Consider the following 26586-nt stretch of genomic DNA (forward strand, 5'->3'; position numbering starts at 1 on the left):
GAATTGGAATCTTGAATAGAGGGCGGGGCTTAACTCTAGCGCACCTGCTCTCCATCCGTCGCTCACAGTGGACTGATGGTTGGAGGAGAGTGGTTCAGGATACTCAACCCATGTTGATATTTTGGGTATTTTGTTGGTCAAATAGGGCCAATAGGGTCATTTCATTCAGCAACTGTTGTTAGATTTGTTTTGTTTTAGCTTTTCGTTTATTCTGAAAATGTCATTTCCGTTTATAAAATGTTTTTTTTGATCAATCGTTTCGTCATAATTTCACCTTGGTATAAGCTGATTTTTTTTTAACTGTTGAAACACTTTCTTCTATCTCAGCTTTTCCTGTGGTTTGAACATCCCAACAGCCCCTTCTCACCCAGCAGTGTGGGACGAGGTCTTCATCTGACAGCGGATGGGAGGAGCGCTCATGAAACATGCTCAAAAAGAGTCCCTGCTTCTGAAATTCCATTAAGTGATGTTAACAGCACAGCTTTATCATTTTCTGTGAGCGGCATGAATAGATTTAAGTTAGTTACACCTCTAACACTAAAAACTATTTGAACTCGACCACCGGATGGAAAGGCAAGAGACGTGCACGATAAATAGTTGACGTGTTTGTGTGGAAACAGTCTCCAAAAATACTTATTCAGCAAGTGGAACAGAGAAGCAGTCCCGCATCAGATCTTCCTCAGCTGTTGTGAAGGACTTTGGGCGGCTCGTCGTCGTGTTACTGGTTCGGACAACTGGCCGGTGAGTGTGGGAGTGAGCGGCCCTGCAGCTGCCATTGGGTGGGCTAACTTTAGACCTGGCAGGGGTTTACTGGGTCTGTTCAGTCACTCAACTGTTCACTAGCCAGACAGCCAGCCAAGCTAATCTATAGAAAACAACAGTGAGCATGTACTGAGTGGACAGGTCGAGGTTGTGTAAGATCTACAGCTCAAACTAAGGCTCTGAACACAGAGATCATGACAGTAATCCAGTGAGTCATGACTCCCGCCTTCCCGTCAGAGAGCAAAGCCTCATGGGAAGTTTGGGGAGTTGCTTGACCCTTAGCACAATTAAGCGGTTTGTCACTGTTCAGCTTCTCAACATGAGCTAAAGGCCTGTTTAAAAGAGCTAAATACGTTAGCGATACAGTGGAGTGTTTTGATTGTTGACACGGGTCCAGATCTCCAGATCCATGCTGGTGTTGAGACTCCTCATGGTTTAGGATGATCTCATTAGGGCCGTGTTGGACGTCAGCCCAGTGTGTTGAACAGCTCACAGCGACAGAGGCAAACTGTGCAGAGCAGAACAATACACTGATCCATCTCCTACAGCGCAGACACTGAGCCTCGTCAACACACACACAACTCATCAAAGCCTCTCTGTGTGTGTTGGGTAGGTTTAGGGGTCTGGTTAGTGTGTGTGTGCGTGAGTGTTGGGTAGGTTTAGGGGACAGAATATACAGTTTGTACAGTATAAAAAAATCATTACACCAATCATGGAGAGTCCTCACAAAGATAGCGCAATCAAGCATGAGTGTGTGTGTGTTCGTGAGGGACTGTGTGAGTGAGTTAAAGTTTGCTTTCATTAAGTCAAATTTGATCAAATATTGTGCTTTCAAACTCGTATTCTGGTCATAATTTATAACAATTATACTAATATATATATATATATATATATACTATATATATATATATATATATATATAAACTGGCGTTCAAACAAGTGACTCAGTGAATGTTAGTAGAAACGCCACTCAAACTCAAAGATCTCACAAACCTTTTACAGATCACTACATTGATTAGCCACACAAAGACAGTTTCCTCGTGTGTGTGTGTGTGTGTGGGTTGAAGGAATGCTGAGTTAAATTCTAGCTCAGCTTCACCATGACAACAACCCGTCACTCATTCCCACATCACATATTAACATATAAACACCCTCAAACCTGCAGTAACATCCTTTCACACAGTTAATATTTAACTTCATTCACTTCAGTCAGCTTCTGATGTGTGTGTGTGTGTGAGAGAGAGTCTCATCACTGGACTGAGGTACCAAGACATCTAGTTACACATTAGTGATGATGATAAGCTGAAAAATATCTTGTCATAACTTGTTTAAGTGTGTCGATGGGGACGGGGTCACCGTACCGATCGGTAACACTTTACAATACACTTTCATTTGTTAACATTAATTAACTATAGTTCACATGAACTAATAATGAAACATACTTCTACAGCAATTATTAATCTCAACATCTCAAACAAACTAACATGAGAATTTGTATTAACTAATAATAACAGATTAATAAATGTTGTAAATAATAATAGTTAATAATACAATGCTCTAATAATAAATAATATAATAAAATAATAATAATAAAGCAACATTTATTTTAATTTATAGAAGTTTAAGTTTATTGTAATGAAAAATGCACAACATACATTTTTTCTATTTCTATATGAAACATATTTTCAAAATATGTTTTTCTCTAAAACTGGGAAAATCAAATCGACTAATTTAAACAAGTTGTGAGGTTGATATGTCAAGAGTACCAAATGCTTCCAACTAGAGGAAATTCGATTCCCATTAATTTCTAAAGCAGTGAACGTTGACCACGAACAATACACGTGTGGTTATTTCTTTTTGTTTCAGGACTATTTAACTTTTTTTTTAATATTTTTCTGTCAATATTTGGTCACAATAATAGTAACACAAAATAAAAATATTTGGAAATATTTGGAAAAGACCAAAGTTATTCCTTTAGGCTAAACGTCATGTTTGTAAGATTTGATTTTAATGTCTATAGAATGAATTGATGTTAAAATCAGTGTTTTTTTTTGTAATTCATTCTTCCATCTTGATAATCAGCTTTATTCATGTAATTAGTAAGTGGTGTAACTGGTTGTAGGTGTAACACCACTGACAAAAGAGCATGTGAGTCAATGGCAACTGAATTTGACTAAACTGACGAAAATCCTACGAATAAGTGGCAAAATCATTCTAACCCTAAATTAATTAAAGAATTTTAGTTCGTAATGCATTATGGGATTGCCTTGCCCATGAAGGATCAAAGGGGGTAATCCATCGACCGGAAGTTGAAGCCTCGCGGGAGCTGCCATCTTGTAGCAGAACTTCACTTGCGTTAGCATTCCCATTGACTCCCATTCATTTTGGCGTCACTTTGACAGCGAATAACTTTACATCTGAGCCGTTTGAAGACCCCATTTGTCCTTTACTTATTTCTAAAGAAACACGACAATGTATAAAATTCTCCATTACCTTGTAGCTTATGTTATGGCCCCGTAGAAGCAGTTTTAGTGCAACGATTGCGTCATACCCACGCGACTCTCTGTCGCACAGTAGAGAGATTACCGTATGGACAGGAGAAGGAGCTCGAGCGCAATCGAGGAAACGTGGAGGCAAAATGACAAAATAATTAATCAGAATACCTCGCAAAATTGTCTCCTTCTCCTCGCTCATGGACAGCTCCTATTCACACTCTCCGCCTCTGCATGTTTCGGAAGGGAATGATTCAGATTTCCCAAGCCACAGCACTAGAAGACAGACGGGTTGCTCTCGTCACATCTACGTAGTCAAGCTCTGTTTGAGTCTGCGCGTCAGGGATGGAAGTGCTAAAAAAAAAAAAAAAAAATCGCCAAAAACGGGCTTCAATCGTCTCAATGGAATTCCAACGAGATCGCTCGGTCCATTTCTTTTACTGTCTATGTGAAGGAAGCATGCAATTTTAAATGTTTCAAAAGTACTAGGACTTTGAACTGAGCTTATATGCAATGAGAAAGAATAATGTTGACTGTTTTGTAAATTTTGTTGGTTGCACTTGTTGAATGAACCAAATAAATGCTTTAGCAGTTTTATTTAGTTTAACATGAAATTAAAAGATTTCGAATACAAATACAAATTTAAAACTAATAAAACTTTACTAAGTCATTACTAAAAGTAATTATGCAAACTAAAAGTAAATTAAAAACAGAAAATATAATACATTAATAGGAATTAATAGGAACACAATAGGAAGTTATAAAGTCAGAATTACTGTGTGCTATTGTGCTAAAATTTATTAAACGTAAGTTTATTGCACGGATTTTAATTCTTGCAATTCAGACTTTATTTCTCGCAATTCGGACTTTAGCTCTCGCAATTCGGACTTTAGTTCTCGTAATTCGGACTTCAGTTCTCGCAATTCGGACTTTAGTTCTCGCAATTCAGACTTTAGTTCTCGCAATTCGGACTTTAGTTCTCGCAATTCGGACTTTAGCTCTCGCAATTCGGACTTTAGCTCTCGCAATTCGGACTTTAGTTCTTGCAATTCGGACTTTAGTTCTCGCAATTCGGACTTTAGCTCTCGCAATTCGGACTTTAGTTCTCGCAATTCGGACTTTAGCTCTCGCAATTCGGACTTTAGTTCTCGCAATTCGGACTTTAGCTCTCGCTCGCAATTCGGACTTTAGCTCTCGCAATTCGGACTTTAGTTCTAGCATTTCTGACTTTAGTTCTCGCAATTCAGACTTTAGTTCTCGCAATTTGGACTTTAGTTCTCGCAATTCGGACTTTAGTTCTCGCAATTCAGACTTTAGTTCTCGCAATTCAGACTTTAGTTCTCGCAATTCAGACTTTAGTTCTCGCAATTCAGACTTTAGTTCTCGCAATTCAGACTTATTTCTCGCAATTCAGACTTATTTCTCACAATTCAGACTTTAGTTCTCGCAATTCAGACTTATTTCTCGCAATTCAGACTTTAGTCCTCGCAATTCAGACTTTAGTTCTCGCAATTCAGACTTTAGTTCTCGCAATTCAGACTTTATTTCTCGTAATTCAGACTGACTTTCTCACAATTGTGACTTTATTTCCTGCATTCGGACCCAGAGCGGGACACAGCCTGATAAGTGTCTGTCTGATAAGTGTGTCCGTATGCCAGCCGTCAGTACCCAGGCCTGTGTGCCATCAGTCAACTGTGCCACATTCAATGAGGACGCAGAAACACAAAAGAGCGTTTGACACAAACCCCCGTCAGCTCATGACGGCACACAGCCGTCTTTCTCTTGTCTCAGAGTAAGTACAAATATAAAGACTGGACACATATTAGCCTAATGTCTGCTGGACAAAGCACTCATTGTGAATAATCCTACAGGAGACATGGGAATGAACCCTGGCTCTACACACACAGACCTTTCCATTCGCTTCTCTCGCAATTCATGCACTTGGCTCTCAACTGCTGAAGAACACAATCATCTTTTTTTCATTTCTATTATTTTCTGTTCTTCCTTTTTTTAAGTCACTACACTTCATTATTAACTAATTAGTTGCATTAGGCATTTAACAAAGTTACTCATTATCAAGAACACGATCTCCATTCAATGCAAAACGCTGATAGCAACTCATTGTATTTCCGTAAATGTATTGAATTAGTTTGAATGTTTTGATTAAAGAATGAAAAACTAAACTAAAATGTACTAATACAACATTTACAATAGTATACTATTATACTATATATACACTTACTACTGTTTATATAATATATTGATTGGTGTGGTGATGCAACAGTGGTATACTGTAAACTAGACTATAAAATGGTATAAAAAGCTTTATATAGTGGCCAAAGGTGATGTCCAAAGGGGATATTTGGGTTTTAATGACCCTACAATTTTAATTAAACCAACTAATTATTTTATATTGAGGGAAGAAAAAAAACCCACTAAACTTGGTTAAGGTATTTATCTGACAAAATTATTTGGTAAAAAAAAAGTATAGCTACAGATTTTATTTTACAAAGCAAAAAAAATAAAAACACTGACAGGAAAAGGCTCACATTGACTAAAACATAATCAGTCATTATTATTTGGTTGGTTCTTTCTTGTTTTTGCATGCATTCATAAATTCTTTGTATGACATCCGGACCAAAAATAATGTCCGCACAATTTGTCATGTTTCATTGCGTTATCACAAATAAAACAACTGACTCCAAGCACAAATACGCAATATTACACACAAATAATACAAAATGAATGTCTGCCTGTTTCAAGTCGCTGCTGTGTTGTTGCATCTTTATGAACACAATGTTGAAAATGCTCATTTGTAGGGTTGGGTATCGAGAATCGATTGGAACCGAGACTAACTTTTAGTTTTTCCAGGAATCGTTCAAAAGTTAAAATTTCGATTCCTAGTTTCGATATTCACAGTCCGCCGAGCGGAAGAAGAAACCGCTGAACAACACCAATGAAGAAGCGTCGGCGATCCAAAGTGTGGCTTCACTTTTCTAAAAATAACGAAATCTCGGCAAAATGCTAAATTTGTGACAAAAGGAGTATTTTTACAGAAGGAGTATTTCCTTCAGAAAGGCCATTGGTTAGCAAGGTTAGCTAAACTTTTTTGACCCTGCCTCTTAAAAGAATCGGAATCGAGAATCGTTAGGAACCGGAATCGAAACAAGGAATCGGAATCGGAATCAGAATCGTTCAAATTCAAACGATACCCAACCCTACTCATTTGTAAGTGAAGTGATGTGTAAAATGTGTAATATGTAATATAAAATAAAAGATAAATAAAAATAAAATCCTGTAGGAATCCCACAATCCCAAAAGTTGCCTCATTTATAAATCACCAATGAGAGCTGACATAGATTTTCAATTGTGTCCCTAGTTATGGAGTTGATGAGGATCAATAGAGCAGTAATGCTGGATGAGGCAGTCGGAGCTGCGGTTACGAGACACAGCCATACACTGATGTGTGGGATTATCAGGAGGACTCTGGCTGGTTGGGTTTCGCTCAGGTGTCTTTGTGCCTGAAGGATAATCTGTTCAGGCATCGGCAAAACCTTCATTGCACAGCTATGCAGCTTTACCTGTTTTACTCTCAACACCTGCTTAATCACACTCACAATGAGCAGGAGACCGATTACATCTGCAGAACAACCACACGTTCTGCGGCTCAGGCCCTGGATGTGTTCACGAGTGCATGACATTACACGGATATTACAGGTGCAATACAAGTAGTGCTCAGTACACAGCATTTGTAGCAATATATTTCACAGAAGACAAATTATTATTGTTTTAATATCATTTTTATAGTTGTTTTAGTGTGTCACTGTCAAGTTGTAAAACTTTGCATTTTTGCAGTTATTAAGCATTTTTCAAATTTAACACACCTATTGTTTACAACGTATCGCTTTATAATCTTTTTTTAAAGAGAACGAGTGGCACGTGGACATTAATTTTGTGGTAAAACACCTCATTGGGCATAACTTGTCATGAACCCAGAATTGTCCTTTTAACAATTATCAAATTATAATAATAATAGAAAAATGACGTATTTTGGAAAAAGAAGTGAACATTAACCTACTTTTAAACAGAGTACTTATAACAGAAATAATACACTTTAATGGAATATACTTAAACATTGCAAACTGAATGTTAAGTTTTTGGACACTTAACTATATGTTATTTACAATTAAATGTAAATGTAGCTTACATTTATATTAAATGCAATTAGTTGAACTTCAAGAGTTTTGTAGGCACAAGTATTTATATGTAATTGCACATTTATTTATATCGATAAAGTAATTTCACATGTGCAATGTCGAAACCGCAGCCAGTTGTGGTCACGCTCTAAAAATGCTGGGTTGTTTTAACCCAACTTTGGGTCAAATATGGACAAACCCAAACGTTGGGTTAAAAAAAATGTAACCCAATGGCTGTAATTATAACTTTAACCCAATTTTTAGAGTGCAGAGGTAAATATGATCAAAGGTGGCCGTAAAACATATTTTATCATTATGATCTTTCATGCAAAAATACGCAAAAATCTATTAAAACAATGATCTAATATGTACTTTACAGAAAAACATTCAAACTTTTTACATTGCAACAAAGTGTACTTTTTAAGTGTGTTGTGGCCTTTAATGTCATTAATATATTATCTGCAAACAGTTTTATAAAAAAACGTACTTTTAAGATTTGAAGTACACTACAGGGTGCACACTTTCACAAGGGGTGTCTTCATATTTTGTCTCAAGTGTCTCGAGAGACACAATGACCTTGTTACAAATATGCAGGGAAAAGAAAACTATTTCATTGTCATCTTTCATTCCATAATATTTATGGTTAATACATTTCTTGTTTAATTCCCTCGCCATCGGCAGGCCTGGCAAAAAGCTTTAACGTGGGACACTGATGGCACCTGACTCAAAACCAGTTCAGAAACTTTGACGGTTGCATGTTAAATGGTCTGTCAAATTCGATTAAACTCAAAGAAAATAAGCCCTGGGAAAGCTCCCGCTGCTCTTTATGATACAGATTCCTGGGCAGCAGCATAAAGGCATTGCTCTCCTGGAATGTGTATTCTTTGGAGGAGACACTTGGAGCAAATTTGACTCTTTTCTCTCCTCCTCTAGTCTTACACCTTCTTGCTGGTGACGTGGAGAGAGGAATGCATGGCCGTCTGTTGCGTGGCAAAGATCAGACGCATGCCAGACCCTTCATGAGCGCCTGCCCTCACAGACAATGAGCATCACGCTTAAGCTATCCTTCAGTGAAGTCCCAGCAATGCATCACACGAGACGGGGCGACGCTGCTGTGAATCAGGGGCCGGCCCATGCTGATGCGGCCCTCCCTGATCGACTCCAAAACAAATGCGACCACACACATCCCCCCCTCGCTGCTGAATGGAGGAGTGCTGAACACAATACATCCACATAACTGAGGGAGAGACAAAAACTCAGTGAGAGGGAGGAGTCTGTCACAGACTCTGTCAACAAGTCCAGAAGGGGGTGGAGCCTCGCTTAGCCCCACCCTCTCATGGGTGGATACGCCCACACCACAGTGGGTGGTGTTCGGATAGAGACCCGAACACACACACACAACACATTTTCCAAAGCAGTCAGCTCATATACTTTCCGTCCAATGTAACAGGGACTTTGTGACTATAAAAAGACAGACTTTCACAACTTCGAACTGAACGTAAACAGCTGATGAACACCAAAACGCAAGCCACCATGTTCACAATGACTGTCAGCATAACTTATTCATAATACTTAACAATACATAACTTATTCATATCGTGAGAGCAGAATATCACAAAGTGGTGGATTCTTACAAAGCTTTGGTAGATCAATGAAATGAGACTCTCACCCAGCCAACATTGCATGATGGGGCCAATGTAGATATGTTTGTCTAATGCCGGGTTCAGATTACACGATTTTAGCCCGATTTTGGCGCGATCCGTTTGACGTAGGGTGTCGTGGGGATTCGTAAACGACAACGGGCGTCGGGACGCAAGATTCGATCGATAGTGGGCGACAACCTACATCGCATCTTCGATGCTTCACGACATCGCGACAAAAAGACTAGCATGTTTGATTTTATTTTAACGGATGACGGTTCCGTCACATGTATGAGGTTGACCAATAGGAGCACAGAAGCTTTTCCGTACACAACTTTCAAAAATGGCGAAACGAAAGAGAGACTTACTTTCGTACTTACATTTACGAGTCATTAAATCACGTTTAATTTGGACTTCTCTGTGCATGCTCTTTGAGGTGGTGACCATAGACCATTATATGACTGATAGACAAGAACGGTTTGACCTAAAAATATCAAAATTGAAAACACTGTGGAAACAAAGACACATACATCTTGGATGCCCTTGAGGTAAGATAAAACACACCAAAAATTAATTTCAAAGTGAACTTAATTTCAAAGTCCCCGTTCGGATAAATCCGTCAAAATTTTATGACAGCCACCATTTTAAACAAAACAAAATGGAAAAGAAACGCAATCATGCAAGTGTAATGGTGTGTTCACACCGAATAGAGCGTCAAATACGCGTCTATTACGTCTAGTTAGACGCTTGAACATTCGCTCGAGTTCAAATTTTTCAACTTGACATTCGCGGGAAGCGCATCGCCCAATTCGTGTCATTCGCAGCACTTTTGTACTTACTTAAAAAAAGTAAGTAACCTGATTGCATCACTTCGCGTCTTTGCATTGACTTTGTATGTAATCTACTCGTGCAAATAATTAAATTCGCGTTCAGTGTGAACACACCATAAGTGTTATAGCTCAAGCTAAAATGGCTGCTCAAACGCGTCGGCTCCCTCAGCGCATCCATTTAAATGACTGATGTCTTCAGATTCTTCCATCACTGCTTAAATAAATTATGTCAATGACGGAAAATGTTCAGTTAAAGCGACTTCTGGCATAAACATTGCTAAACATATGTTTTTGTCTTCCACTGTTTGGAATGTCTATGGGTGACTAAATAATGTGAAATATTGTAAGAAAAACATATAGTTTTGAGTGGCTACGGTGAGAACTGTGATTGCAGCTAGAACTGAAGCTCAAGCACAGATTTACAGGGATTTTATGCATCGACACTGTCAGACAGCAGGTGTCAAAACTAGAACTTTTTTTTAGCTACGTAATTCGTATTTGGCTTGTTTTTCTTCTGAAATGCTCTTTGAAGTGCGTAACGTGTGTTTATTGTTTTTACTGTGCCCAGAGCGTTCCTCCTGCCATTATTCTCACGAACAAAAGGAAATGAGCAGCTCCATATCCTGCAGACAGAGCCATCGCTTTCAACTGCTTATTGGAAAGGGGGTGCGGAGACGAGGAAAACACTGGAAAATACCTCTCAAAGGGCAACAGTGCACTCAGACATAACATCCACACGGCCAAAACACTTAGAGGAGTGGCTGCGATAATCCTGAATAAAATACACTGTAAAAAAATATTGTTGGTTTAACTTAAAAAAGTAAGTAACCTGGTTGCCTTAAAATTTTAAGTTGATTGAAATGGAAAAATTGAGTTAATACAATGAAGGAGAATGATTTAATCATCAGAAACAAAATATTATGTTATCTTAACTAAATAAATTATATATTTTTTTACAGTGTACAGGTTTTAAATGTGTGCAAATAATAAGAAAATATTTTTTTGGGGGGTTAACTATCCCTTTAAGTAACACTAATGAAGAAACAGCACACAGCTTTGGGGTCACTATCTGTAAACCGGCTGAGATATGAGGGCCGTGTGCACAAATCTCCAGTCCTCCCCTGCTAAAGGGTTACAGATGTCTTCCCAGAAGGGGATGTCTGTTGACGGTCAGCAACACTGCACAAGAGCCACTGAAGAGCTACAGACCTGCTGCTTTATTTAAACGTCGTAAAACACTTTGGCATCGAGCTCAGAGGAGCGGCGCTGTACACAAAGCAGTCTCTGTCCAAACATTTTCAGCCTCTATCTGGCATTAAACGCAAAATAAAACGCATCTGGGTGATCGACTGATCTGTGTTAGTTAAGCGAGTCACTTTCTTTGCTCTCTTGCCAGGCGAACATTAATACAATTAAAGCCCTGACTGCAGAAATACACTCTTATCTGCTGATAAGACCGTCCATGGAGAGAATCAACCGTTTAAAGGGGTTCTTTGTTTGCAAAGTGATGGCATCGTGGCGCAAGTTATGTCTCCGCATCACAAAAACAGATAAATAGGCCTGTCCACCCTGAATGTGTCGACACATTAGTGAGATTTCGTAGGTCCATTGGGGAAAGCTGTATATCGAAATGACTGGATTTCGCCCACAAAAACAAAGACGTGAAGGCTTGATGGAAATAGTTCCCGTTCGCCTTCAAATGACGGTTCTATTAAACTTGAACAGGTTTTTACTCGCACAACTAGCGATAAACATGTCAACAACTTATTTGATCAACAAACTGCTTCAACTAGATTCTCCTCACTATAGTTGACATTTTTGAGGACATGAAAATCCACGATAGTGTTCCTTGTGATAATGCGGAGAATGCGTCAAATAATTTGAGTACTTGCGTTGCTTTATGAATTGAATTACACATTTTGGAATAGAACGATGTAAAATCAAACTTGTTCGGCACGAAAATGTGGTTTGATTTTCGCATGTCATTTGCCTGTTCAGACCAAATGCCAAATAAACGGCAGATGGGCTGAATAAAAATACAATCGTACTCTCTGACAGTAGGTGGCGCTTATAGAAAAGCAGACGTACGGAGACGTTTTTCATTCAAATTTCCATTTCTGATGGCCTGTTCACACAAAGTGACAAACATTTTAATTTGAAAGACTGCACCGGTTCACACACTGAAACAAACATCAATGCACCAGAGAGATCTTCTAATCACTTTTCCACCGTAAATAAAACTGGCCAACCAATAAGCTTTGCGCATTTTGGTCACATGATTAGGGCCGCTGCTGTTGAAAACAATTTTGACGTGGTTGCAATCACAAACTATTTTGTTAAGCTACAGTGAATAGCAGAGGAAACGTTTGAAACGTATTCTCTCTACTCTTGTATTTTGGGTTGTTTGATAAAAACACCATCGCGAATACATTTGAAAACATGTAAACTGTTTGACTTCCTGTCTTCTCCTTAGATTGGGTAGACTAATTCTGCTTTTCTATAAACGCCACCTACTGTCAGTGCGTAAATTTGCATTATCAGTCAGTTTGTGAAGCGATTAATCGTGATTAATCGCATTCAAAATAAAAGTTTGTTTACATAATATATGTGTGCGTGGTGTGTATAATTAGTTTGTATATATTAGTGCTGTAGCGGCGCGTCGATGACGTCGATGATTCGACGTCAAAATTGCGTCGACGTCATATTTTTGCGTCGACGCTTCTTTATTTATTTATTTTTTGCATGTTCCCGGCGGGGACATCTTGATTCAGTATGCTAGTATTTATTTGAGATATTGTTTTTTTATTGAGCAGCAGAAAAAATATTCTTTATATTAGTCGTCCAATTAGTCATTAGATTAGTCGACTAATCGATAAAATAATCGCCCAACTAATCGTTTAGTTAATAATCGTTTACCCCAGCCCTAGTATATATAAACACACATGCATGTATGTATTATTAATATATCAAATATTTATATTTACGTAGAATATGAATTTTGGATAAATATATATAAAGTATATGTATTCAAATATTTCTTAAATATGTGTGTATTTATATATACAAAATAATTATACACACTACACACACATATATTATGTAAACACAAACTTTTATTTTGAATGCGATTAATCGCCGATTAATCGTTTCACAGCCCTATCTTTTATGCATTTGTTTGAACAGAAAAATTGCATGTGGAAAATAAAAAAACTGACTGAATTTTCATACCAACATTCACATTTGACCAGGCCTTCCTTCAAGGCCATTAAAAAAATATGTTGTGAAAGTTCATGTTGGTCTAAAGTGCTTTAAAAACCGTTCGTTCAAATTTAAATGTTGATCGTATCTAATTTTCACAGCAAACTTTAGCCTTGGAACGAACGTGCAGAAACACACAGGAGACTGTGTGCTGTCTTTTTAAACAGTCAGTACAGATCATGCTTCAAACAAAGGCAGAAGAACCCAGTCTAGTCCTGAGGACCATAAATAACAGATGTTTTTATGTATGGGATATGTGTGAGTGAGCGCAGAAGCCCCATCAGCTGCTGCCGTGTGTGAAGCACAGATCCAGTGTTATTGTAGACGTCAACCAGCTTACTGAGCACTTCATAACACTGGCCTTTGTCTGAGAACGCCACAATACCTCCGACTGTGTCAATGGAGCACCATGTGTCTGACTTACTAAGTTACAAATAAAACGCATTATAACACAGAGCGTAGTATGTGGAACTAGTTTAACACATTTTCTGAATAAAACATGAGTGCTGTTTTGAGTGAGTTTCAGATGTGAGGTGGTTACTTAGTCCAAGTAAACTTTTATGAAAGAGAGGACAATTTAGAGTACTTTCGATATAAAAAAATGGCGGATACCGATAATTCTTTAAATATTTGAAAGCCGATAACCGATATATTGGCAGATAAATCTAAATCCAGATTTTTATATAATATTTTAGAGCTTAATTAAAAAAAAAATCCATATACACACAATTATGTTCATATGATTGATATTTTATGAAGCCGATATGACAGACTTTTCCGAGAACAGTATTTTCCTTTTTGAGGTGATTTCAATCATATTTCAAGCAATTCAAAATCATCATGTTGAACAGTGCGCATTTGAAGTGTCTCAGCTGAAGGAAATAATTTATCGGCTTTAATATATCACTAACTTAACTAAACATTAAACATGAACATTTATCGGCCGATACCGATATGGTGGCTGATATAACGCGCATCCCTACTAATTATAGAAATGAAATACTTTAGAAGAATGTATTTCAGTGCTAATGTTTCAGACACATAAGGCCGTGTGTCCACCAAAGCGTTTTTCCACGCCCCTGGCGTATGTTTTCAATTGTTTTCAATGGGAGCGCCGCGTTTTCTAAACGGCATGAGCGTACCGAGGCGCTAAACGTTTTTTTCACGCTGAAGCGCCGAGCGCCCGGCGTTTTTACTGGTCGCTGGTAGTTGAAAAATGTTCAACTTTGGATAAAACGCAGCGCTCATCACTGTCACATTTTACCCAGCCGTCCAATCACAGTGGAAGAGGGGCGGGACTAATACCACACCGACCAACTGTCACAACATTCAAACTGCTGCATATATTCTGTATCATAGCAACGAAACGTCTCAACAGAAAAAACGCTGCGCTGCCAAAACGCTCTCAAGCGCCCAAAGCACGGCGTCTTCAGCAGAGCGTCTAGCGTTTTCAGCTGGCTAAAAACGCTTTGGTGGACACACGGCCTAACTGTTTGTTAATTGCAATTCAATTAAAATGTATTATAGTTGAAATTTATTTTACATTGAAGTGAACTTAAGAGTGTTTTTTACCAACTTAAGTAGGACTTTTTATCTTTAGATGTAATTTCATAATTCGGTCTTTGAAATATTGTTATTTACAGCTGAGTGTTCTGACAAGCCAACTTTAATGTCATTTCTATTGAAAATTGTAAGTCATGCATTTAACTTTATCTGTGTTTACACATTTGTAATGAGGACGTTGCAATTAAAACATGTTAAAATTAAATGTAATATCAAATAACGCTACAGTTCAAATTAAAAGCATGACAAAATATCATTAAAACTGATTTAAAATGAGTTTTAAAGTTAATCTTTCAATGTGACTATAACAAAGTGCACTTTTTAAAAGCCATGAAAGTTTGCTCTTATAAATATTATACTATCTACCATTACAGTTTTAAAAAACATATACTATAAAGATTTGAAGTACACAACAAGTGTACATTCAATATAGTTAAGTGCACTTCTTTTTCGTGAGGAAAAGACGCCCATCTTCAAGTCTTCATGACGTTCTGTAGTTTGATCGCTCAGATAAGACATTTTGTGATGCTACAGGAGTATCATATTCTTCATTCTGATGTCCAGAAAATGAATGTCCTAAAAATGTTCTTTAAATCTAGATTTGTCTGAGTGAACCAACCTTTTATTGTAGGGAGAGACTCATTTGTTTACATCAGACAAGTTTATAAAGTCTCTTTTATCTCCATTTATTTATTTCAGTTCTGCCCATCTCTACAAAGACACTGGTGTTCAGCGCTCCACACACACCATTTCCTCCGAGTTTAATAGCTTTTATACAGTTTATATCAGCGAGTCACGCAAGGCCCTGAAGTGTTTCTGGAAAATAATCAGTGCTACAAAGAGACTTTTGTGTTTGGATGGCAGCATTCGGCGGAGAAGAAAGAGCGGCCCAGCCAACCAGCATCAGACGACTCGATCTTCCAGCCTTTCGGACAGGAAAACCCTCCGGCCTCGAGAGCCCAGCGCCTCCTCCCAGACTGCGAGAACGCGTCCGACTGGCCTCAGTCTCCAGGAACACATGTGTTGTGTCTGCAGGACAGACCTGACTCCAACAAACACTGCTTTATGCCAAACAGACTCTGTTTCGTCGCTAGACACACTGACAGTCCTTCAGCGTCGGCCCACGATACGTTTAATGGCGTCTTCGGTAAACATTTCCAAACCGAACTCTAAAGCTAACAGCTAAGTTGAGTTGAGATTCAGACGTTACCTCTGCTTGACACAGCACATCTGGACTTCAATAACAGCAGGACAGGATTTTGTTTAATAAAGCAACCAGTTGCTACAGCAGAAGAATTTAGTTTACAGAGTGAGCTGGATCGAGCGAGATGCTCATTTCCAACGCTTCTAAAGTGACTGTTATCCATCACACGCACTGCTATGAGTTTATCAACAGCAATGTCGGCGATATATCAGTGACTCCAAATCATTATTTGTTATTTAAAGTCTGTGTTTGATGCGTTGACGTGATTGCCACTGAAACCAGAGCGGAGGCGGGACATATTGAGTAGCTCCTCCCCCTTTTCAAATAGCCAATAGCGTTTAGTTTCCCCTCACAGACTACGCGTCGTATTTGACAGCAGCGAATCCGATCGCTGATGATGCGCTGGATTCAATAGTAGAGATGTGAGCATTTGAGCAACCCAACACACATCTCCAACACATATTGCTCTGTGATGTGTCGGTCGGCTCGGCCAGGTGGTGTTTATAGCAGAGGGGGCGGAGCTTCAGATTCTAGAGAGCGTGTGATTGGACAGATGATTTGGTGAGAAGCTGAAGAGGTGATGTCATAAAAATCCCCGATTCACTTTAGCGGAAGTGAGAGACTGTAAGTTTTGAATGCTAATATCTCCTAAACGCGAATCGTGTCATTGTTTTGAAACACACCAGCTCATTCATAACCTTAAAGGAGTAGTTCACTTTTAAAAAACTTTTGCTGACAATTTACTCACCCCAATGTCATCCAAGATGTCCATGTCTTTCTTTCTTCAGTCGAAAAGAAATTAAGGTTTTTGATGAAAACATTCCAGGATTTTCTCCTTATAATTGACTTCAATGGGAACCAAACGGTTCAAGGTCCAAATGAGAGTTTCGGTGCAAACTGTTGAAAGGGCTTTAAACGATTCCAGACGATGAATAAGGGTCTTATCAAGCGAAACGATCACTCATTTACAAAAAAAAAAAAGTTTTATAAGCACAAATGCTCGCCTTGCTCTGTTCTGTGATGCACGTTCGTGACTCTCCTGTTCGAACTCGTTCATCAAAATGAACGAATCTTTTTTCGTGTCATTTGGTTGATTAAACGAACAAAATGAACGAATTGACTCGGAAAAAGATTCTTTCATTTTGATGCACTGAAACTGTCTTTTGGACCTTGAACCGTTTGGTTCCCATTGAAGTCCATTATATAGAGAAAATCCTGGAATGTTTTCATCAAAAACCTTAATTTCTTTTCAACTGAAGAAAGAAAGACATGGACATCTTGATGACATGGGGGTGAGTAAAGCATCAGCAAAAGTTTACTTAAAAGTGACTACTCCTTTAAAGGCTAACGTAACAACTTATTTATATAGGTCAACCTCACAAAACCTGCAAGAACATGGTTAAATTTCACTCCAAAAATAAAATAAAAATGAAAGTTATTAGACAGTTATTAGGGTGAAGAGAAGACAATAGCCATGTTTCCATTTAAAGTTGCGAATTTAACTTATGCACAAAATTGGGATAAAACATTTATGAATAAGGCAGCGTTTCCTTCCCACGTGTTCAAGAACTAAATTGTCACTCTTTTCCCTCCATCATAAATGAGTGTGTCTCAAAGCGTCAGTCGTAACTCAGTAAACATGATCTGTTCAAGTATTACAGAAAGATGTGAGCTAGCAGTGATAACTGATTCACCGCTTATCTTCAACATAATGGAGGATAACGGCCAGCAAAAACTAGCCTGAAGGGAAGACATTCTCCTGCTTTACATGGCATCAAAAGGAGCCATAATTACAGACTGCTTTTGCATGAAGAATGAACTAGAAAAGCTTCAATTCTTTCACCCCACTTTAGATCAAAGCTGCGTGTGTGTTTGTTTTAGAGCAATAACGGTAAAATATAAACCACCTGCTGAAAGATTCTGGAGGAGAGCCTTTATTTTCTCTTTATTTTACACATGGTTTGTCTTAAAGCGTATTAAAAACACCACATAGACATATAAACAATATTAAAGGGTTAGTTCACCCAAAAATGAAAATTAAGTCATTAATTACTCACCCCCATGCTGTACCAACCCCGTAAGACCTTCGTTCGTCTTCGGAACACAAATGAAGATATTTTTGATTAAATTTGAGAGCTGTATAACTACCACATTGGCTCCTAAGGGACTGCCTCTTGACGGCCCAGAAAGACAATGAAGAAAATGTTTAAATATCCCAAGTGACTACCGTGGCTCAACTATAAGTTTATCAAGCGACGAGAATACTTTTTGTGCGAAAAAACAAACAAAAATAACGAGTTTATCCGACTATTCCTTTTCTTCCTTGTAGGCCAGAAACGAGATTTCCTTAGATTTCCACGACGCATGCGCGAGAATTGCGATCTCCTTCAACTGCTTCAGTTCAGTTCTCGTGCATGCGTCGTGGAAATCTAAGGAAGTCTCGTTTCTGGCCTACAAGAAAGAAAAGGAATAGTCGAATAAACTCGTTATTTTTGTTTGTTTTTTCGCACAAAAAGTATTCGCGTCGCTTGATAAACTTATAGTTGAGCCACGGTAGTCACTTGGGATATTTAAACATTTTCTTCATTGACTTTCTGGGCCGTCAAGAGGCAGTCCCTTAGGAGCCAATGTGGTAGTTATACAGCTCTCAAATTTAATCAAAAATATCTTTATTTGTGTTCCGAAGACGAACGAAGGTCTTACGGGGTTGGTACAGCATGGGGGTGAGTAATTAATGACTTAATTTTCATTTTTGGGTGAACTAACCCTTTAAAAGCTGGATTTCACCACATGGGGACTTTAACCATTCTAGAATTTGCACACTTTTCAGTATTTCTGAATCTCTTTTTTCCATGAATATAAACTATGATGCAAATCTTTTATTAATTAAATGAGTTTTTATTTTTCATTTGATTGATGCTAATACCCAAAACTGCATTTCTCATCATAAAACAAGCATCTTAGTGTCATTTCGTATGAATTTGTACTAAAAAAAATAGAAAAAAGTAAGACCGTCAAGCAGATCGTACGAAAAAGTTCATGAGATTGTATGAATTTCATCTGAATTAGCCACCAACTCAGCGAACCGCTCAACAATCACGAGATCTGGTTGTAAATGTGCTGCTTCTCTCTCTATCAAACAACTCTGAGACGTTCAAGCTGTAGCGTCTTGAATTGCAAGTCGTAACAAAGATATCCAGAAAAATGTTTAGGCAGAAAGAGGGGGGTCATGTGACGCTGGAAAGAGATACGCGTTCCCTAATAGTGGGGGTGAACGATAACCAACAGCTGCAACAATCCAAAGAAGAAGAAGAGCCAGCTTGAGCCTCCACACACTCCTGTTGATCACCTGTGGAGCTGCCGGGACAGTCAGCACACTGAGGTTCAGCTCATCACGGACAGGTTGGTTAGGTGTAATTGCAGGGTGTGTGTGTGTCTCTGTTGGTGGCGGAGGAGTCTGTCTGTCCGCTCACTGAATGTGTGGCAAGCCCTGGCACGCTTTCTCATGAGGCTCACACAGAGAGTTTCAGGTGAAACACTGTCCTGTGAAGCCCAACACTATCTGAAATGAACATGTGTAAGCGCTTTGGATAGAAGTGTCTGCTAAATCATTAAACGTAGATGATCAAAGCATGTGCATGCATCTGTAAAGTGGGGTAACCCGCACACAAGTATTTCCACATATGAATAGGGCTGCAACAAACGATTATTTTGATAATCGATTATTCTGACGATTATTGGAACGATTAATCGACTAATCGCACATTATTTCGCCGGCTAATCGGTAAGTTTGGAACGATTATTCAGCTTTTTCAGTTAGTTAAAACGCTGAGTTATACATATTCTTACAAATCGCGATATTGCATGCCCTTACATTAGGTCAAGTGAGATCAAAGGACTACTCGACAACAAAGATATTTGTCGACAATTTTTTATTGTCGACAATGTCGACTAATCGTTTCAGCCCTACATATAAATGTATAGTTTGGTTGATAATCTGATGAAAGAACATGGACTCTCATAGAGCATTTATTTACATTCCCAGTCAAATGTTTGGAATATTTAAAATGCGTTCATGTTTTTAAAAAGAAGTCTCTTCTACTCAGCAAGGCTGCATTTATATTATTTACGGCTGTCAAACCATTAATCGCGATTAATCGCGATTGATTGATTTATTGTTACAAAAAATTAACAATATTTCACAATATTACTGTTCTTACTGTATATAATATTAGGGCTGTTTAATCAATGATTAATCACGATTAATCGCATCCAAAATAAAAGTTTGTGTTTACATAATATATGTGAGTGCACGGAGTATAATTATTTCATATATATATATATATATATATATATATATATACACACACATGCTTGTATATATTTAAGAAATATTTTCATGTATATAGTATATACTATATAGATTTATATATATATATATATATATATTACATATAAATAATATTTTTTTTAAAATATACATGCAAGTGTGGGTATTTATATATATATATATATATATATAGAATAATTATACACAGTGCACCCACATATATTATGCAAACACAAACTTTTATTTTTAGATGCGATTAATCGTGATTAATCGTTGATTAAACAGCCCCAATATTATTACATATACAGTAAAAACAGTAATATTGTGAAATATTGTTACAATTTTAATCAGCTGTTCTCTATCCACAAGTTTCCTACGCCCCATGAGGCCTTGCGTCAAAAGTGGGCGCGACTTCCGGTTGGAAGTAAACAAAGCGCGACTTGACATGCTTGACACTCGTTCATTCAACAGTTGACAGTCATTCAAGTTATAGCGATCCAAACTAGCTAACGATGTGGGAACACAACCTCAACGAAATTAAAAAGGGTGAAATAACAGTACCTTTACCCTCCGCAGTCATTGATTGGGAGTATTATAATAAGGCGTAAAAAAAAAAATTGTTTGTTTCCGGTTTCCGACCGACCCTGTCAATTTATGTGCGACCCAAAATTATTTTATGAGCTTGGGGAAGAAATAATAAAAATTAAATAAATACACAAATAAAAAACTCTGAGGCGAACTATTAATTTACGTTTTTGTACAGCTCCGTCTTTTTATAGCACGCGATGTAAGATGCATCTTGTCCTCCAGCAATCTATTAACAAACGAGGCAGATATCGTTCGTCAAACTGAACTATAATACATATTATACAAGTCTTTTTTTGTAATTTAGGATATTTTTATTCATATTCGCACACATACAAATACATGCATTCATAGGCATGCACACACCACATACTAATACCTCCATCCGCCTAGTTTTATTAAAAAATCATCCTATCATGATCCAATCATGATCCCAATCCCATCTTCTGCTGTCTAGCACTTCTTTCGCCATGTATTTGTTCGTTTTATTCATTATTTTATGCAATCCAAAACACTCTAACCTGCCGCGGTTCGTATCTCCAGTGCCCGTCTAACTTGTCCGCTTTTCCGGGACAAATGGATTTTTGAAGGACAAGTAAAAGAGAATTTTACTCGCCCCAACGGACAAGTATAGCCTGATTAGAACATCAATAACAAACAAAAAAAATAACTAGGGAATCACTAAACCGAGAGAATGATTCTGATTTTATTACATTTATTGTAAGTTGCGATCGATTGTGGATAATAAATGTAGCAGGCCTACTGTATTACTGATGGTAAGGTTGCGCTGTTGACGCTCGCGCAGAGAAATCTACACACATGAGCGGAGCACACACACACAGTTAACAACATACTCTGCCTATGAAAAATCTAAATGTGGAGTTTTTATATTTTAACATATGTTAAGCACTAAGCAGCCTCAATTATTTTTCATGAATACCATCACGATTGAAAATGTGACATTGATTTCCTACAACAGTTCAATAAACAGTTAAGATCAAGTCACTTACTGTTTATAAGCAATATTGGGTGTTTTTGTTCCATTTCAGCAGCGAAAATAGTTCCAAAGAAAAGTCACAGCAGAACCACGACGCATCTCACAGGAACTCATCCTGTTTTCATTACTGAATGATTCAGCATTTTGAAGGAATCGGTTGAGTCAAGGATTCAATGACCCATTCATAAACATCAACATCCGTCTCATTCTTGAATGAATCAACCGTTTGAACGAATCGTTTGAATTAATGAATCAATAACTCACTCATTTATACGGCCGCCTGCCGCCACCTATTGGCAGTTTAGTGTTATGTTTATAAGTAGCCTAGTATAATTCTTTCCAATATTTCTTATTTGCACATTTAAATCAATTTCATAACATTATTTTATGAAATTGTAATTTTTCAGTGTAAATGATTTAATTTCATCAGCCCTACCTAGGGTAACACTAACAGTATGCTTCATCTTTCATTTTAAATTCCTAAATTTGATCAATAAATTCTATTATTTAGAATAATAAGACACTATAGGGCATTTAATAATATTGGTGGAGGGGATGCCCTTAAAGGTGCAGATATTACAATTTGCCTTTTTAAATATCAAAGCTGATTGAACACTGATGACAATATTGCTTCAGAATAAAAAATAAATACATTTAAAAAATCCGGACAAGCAACTTTTTTACTCGGACAAGTGATTGACAGATTTACTTACTTGTCCGGAGGACAAGCATGTGAAAAGGCTTAAGGGGATAGTTCACTTTGAAATTAATTTTTGATATGTTTTAGCTTAACTCAAGGGCATCCAAGATGTAGGTGTCTTTGTTTCCACAGTAGTTTCAATTTTGATATTTTTAGGTTTGACTATCCCTTTAATGTCGAGCCCTGAATAATTTCCTACCCATCCCTTGCTGCGACTGAAAAAAAAAAAAAAAAAAAAAAAAATTCCCTACCGACCCATGACCTCAACTGACAACCAACCGGAACCAAACTTTTTTTTTTTTAGGCCTAACATTATTAATTATCAATACTCATCAAGGCATGGCGACAGACGGTTGTGCGAGCTGACAAACAATTCAAATAAAAACATATACACTTAGTCATTGTGCTTTGGAGTTTATTCAAAATTATAAATGAATGTGCTACTTGAATACATTACTGGCACATTTGGTATTCTGTCAACACAGGCTTTGATCCTGAGTTTAGGTGTAACATTAGTAGCGAACAGCCAATCACATGCTGATAGAGTTTATAAAATATAAAGAATTAAAAAAAAATGTACACAGGAAGATTCGTCGTCTTTTGGGAGGTGATGGAAACTAACGTTACAGTCGTTGGCAGGATCAGAGACGGGCTCTGGCAGGATCACTCGTTTTCAGCTTATGTTTAAAACAATCACGTTTAAGCCACTGAACTAGTTTAGTCCGGTTATACATACAACCGCGAACAGCACATGTTGTCCCTGAGCTCCGTAACGACATCTCTCATAAAGATTTGCGTCTTTAAATAGTAAAATAATTCTCCGAAAAACAGCTAGCCTCTTCGCTAACTAACACACAAAATACCATTGGAATGCTACTTCCGCCGCGTCACCGGAAGTTTCACCCACTTTATTTTTTACAGGAGCGCCCCTCGGAAACTTGTGGATAGTAAAGTATGATTTATTCCTGTGATCCAAGCACTGATTATTCTCATATTTTTGTGGAAACCGTGATACATTTTTTCAGAATTCGTTGATGAATAGAAAGTTAAAAAGAATATTAATTTGAAATAGAATTTGTTTGAAACGTTAGTGTCACTCTTGATCAACTTAATGCACTTTTTTCTAATCTTTAAACTGTCACGGTTTCCACAAAAATATGAAGCAGCAGCACAACTGTTTTCAACACTAATATGTTTCTTGAGCAAGAATGAATCATATTAGAGTGATTTGTAAAGGATCATGTGACACTGAAGACTGAAGTAATCAGTGCTTTGATCACAGGAATAAAAGACACTTTACAATATATTCACATAGAAAACAGTTATATTAAATAGTAATAATATTTCACAATATTACTCTATTTGTAATCAAATAAATGCAGCCTTGCTGAGCAGAAGTTTCTTTCAAAAACGTTTAAAAAAAAAACAATTATCCCAAACTTTTAACCGGTTTTGTAAATAAGCCCCAAAATGGCTTACACACAGCAATGAAAAACGCTAAATGCGAATAATACAGTATTAACCATATAGGCTAATCAGGAATATCAAAATAAACAAGCTAATCAACTTTTAAATCATTTGTGTCCAATCAGTCACTTGGTAACACGGCTAAAACTCAGCCCAGTGTTTGTTTATGTAAATCTGCTGTTATTTATGCATAAATTGCCAATATTCCTCTTCAGCATGTTATATTATTTTGGGGGCAGTTAATGCACGTCTTGTTTTTATTTTGCCACACTGTTTCCAGTGTAAAATCCGGATCCTAAGGCCAAAGCAATGGAGAAGCACTGATTTAACAGCCATGTTTATCCACAAACGTGACCAATACAACACAGAAACAGACGAACACTAACTAGTTGCAGGACAGAGGAGGCTAACTAATTGTTTTAGTATGTAGGTGGGAATTGATGTTGCTCTCTAGTGTCAGCAAATTAGATTTGGACGCATTAAAGCGGTGTGTTTGTCTCCTGAACACAGGGTGTGATCCTGGGGGGCGAGACTGAGTTAATCTCAGCTATAGCGAACCCACAGTCGACGTCCCACCGGGTGACTGAATCAGATAAGACCAGTGTCCCCAGGGCCACAGAAGAATAGCTGTCTCATTCCTGAAGAGACGCAAGTCAAAACACACATTTACATTGAGACACACTGAGATATGCTAAACACATCCTTATCAAGGTGAGAAAGAGCCTTGATCATAGGCTTGCAGCGTGAAGCATGCGTTACACACGACAGTTTGAGCAGGACCGGGTGTTTTTGTCTTTCTGATCCACGCCCAGATACCGTTTTGTGTGTCTCAGACCCACGCCTTCTGCATTAGTCTGTTCACAGGTCAAAATGAAAGCTTAATCGTGACTGCAGTGATTTCACCAGTGTGAACGCCGTGCACTGATTCGGATCAGAAACCGGTTTAGAGATCACAACCTACTGCCCCTTTAAAAAACACAGTGATGATGTTTCAAGATGAATCATCAACAACAAATACAGTACATAAAGTGAAATTAAGCAATTTTATAAATAAGCCAAGTAAATGAAGTATATTATACACACTTCATTTACTTGGTTTATTTCTAAAAAAGCAATTTTATGCCTGAACGCCTGTTTTAAACAGTTAAACCCAACAGTTATGTTTATTCATATCCATAACATATGTAAATAAAGCAATTTTATAAATAAACCAAGAAAATGAAGTGTATATTACCGTACACTAAAAATGACGGGTTGTTTCAACGGTCAAATATGGACGCCTGAATTTTAACATGTTTTAAACCAAACAGTTCAATTTATCCATATTAGACCATTGAAACAAAATTTTTTTTATTTATACCTAAATTTGGCACTTTTATACAATTTCTTCATTTCACTTTATTTTTGAGTTTAGTCTAAGAGACGTCATTACTGTTTGTTGTTGTTGTTGTTGTTTTTCCATGAAGTATGAGTTGAAACAACTATTTTTTAGAGTGTAACTGATTTATGTGTCAGTTAATGTAAACTGTGTGTGCTGGAATCTCGTGAGAGCCGTGAATAATTAATATGGCACTCACTTGAGAAAGTACTTCTGTCCATTGGGGGTGTAGGCCATCTCCCAGCCCGGGGGTAGCGGCAGCTCCTCGGCCACGTCGAAGGACTGGTGTCGGATGTGCGAGTGGTGCCGAGCGGGGTTCGGGACGCCCAGCGCGCCCGCGGGCAGCTGCAGCGACGCCGGGGAGGAGTGCGAGCGGACGTGCGTCGCCTGGAGCCGCGGGGGGAGGCCGCCCGAGTCCGTGCTGGACTGCCGAGAGTGCGAGCCCGAGTCCGGCTCCTTGAAGAACGACTCGGGCAGATGCTTGTTCCTCCAGGAGCTGCTGGGCTTGGGGTTCATGACGGAGTTGAAGAGAGCCTCCAGGTCCGTGTCAAGGTCTTTGGCGACATGGATGACCTGCTGGCCCGGTAACGGCTGGAGAGGGTTGCCGCTCATCGTGTGTCAGACAATAACAAACAAGCCCAAGTATTCGAGGAAAAAATGGCCTGCGAAAATCCTGTAGGAACTTCTTTGGTTAGGCCTGTTCCTTCTTTCTTTTCTTTTCTTTTCTTTCTTTGGTAAAAGTTGTTTCTGACGACTTTAAAAGCTTTTAAAAGTCTTTAAAAAGTTGTCATAAAGCTAAAGGAGTGTGTGTCATGTTGTCCCGCATTGAGTGTTTTTTTTTTTTTCCCGGAGATTATTCCTTCTGCGCTCCGTAACTTTCCTGCGTCCGCTGGCAAAGTTTCTGTCCCGATGGAAAGTTTGTAAACTCTCTCTCTCTCTCTCTCTCTCTCTCTCTCTCTCTCTCTCTCTCTCTCTCTCTCTCTCTCTCTCTCTCTCTCTCTCTCTCTCTCTCTCTCTCTCTCTCTCTCTGCGCGAATCCTGTGTCAGCTCATCATGAATATTCAACAACTATGGGCCTCATGAATATTTAATTATCACTGTTTCGCGTTCGTAACAGCAACAATGGACTATCAGTGGATTATGGAATTAACAACTTTTAAAGTGTATTGTTGCTGTAATGATAT

General features: G+C 38.1%; 1 protein-coding gene across 3 annotated transcripts in view; it reads right to left on the minus strand.

Annotated features, from left to right (window-relative positions):
• wwtr1 (WW domain containing transcription regulator 1) overlaps positions 1-26340 on the minus strand; it is a 58624-nt gene extending 32284 nt beyond the window's left edge. The window contains exon 1 of one of the 3 annotated variants that reach the window (XM_039657276.2): positions 25602-26340. In XM_039657276.2, the coding sequence (XP_039513210.2) occupies positions 25602-26014 (413 nt within the window). In that variant the 5' untranslated portion in view covers positions 26015-26340. The remainder of the gene's footprint in view (positions 1-25601) is intronic. The other 2 variants (XM_039657275.2, XM_039657278.2) reach the window with 2 other exon arrangements.
• Positions 26341-26586: the final 246 nt, after the last annotated feature.

Source organism: Pimephales promelas, chromosome 2, assembly GCF_988280905.1.
Source record: "Pimephales promelas chromosome 2, fPimPro1.hap1.1, whole genome shotgun sequence".
Taxonomy (NCBI): Eukaryota; Metazoa; Chordata; class Actinopteri; order Cypriniformes; family Leuciscidae; genus Pimephales; species Pimephales promelas.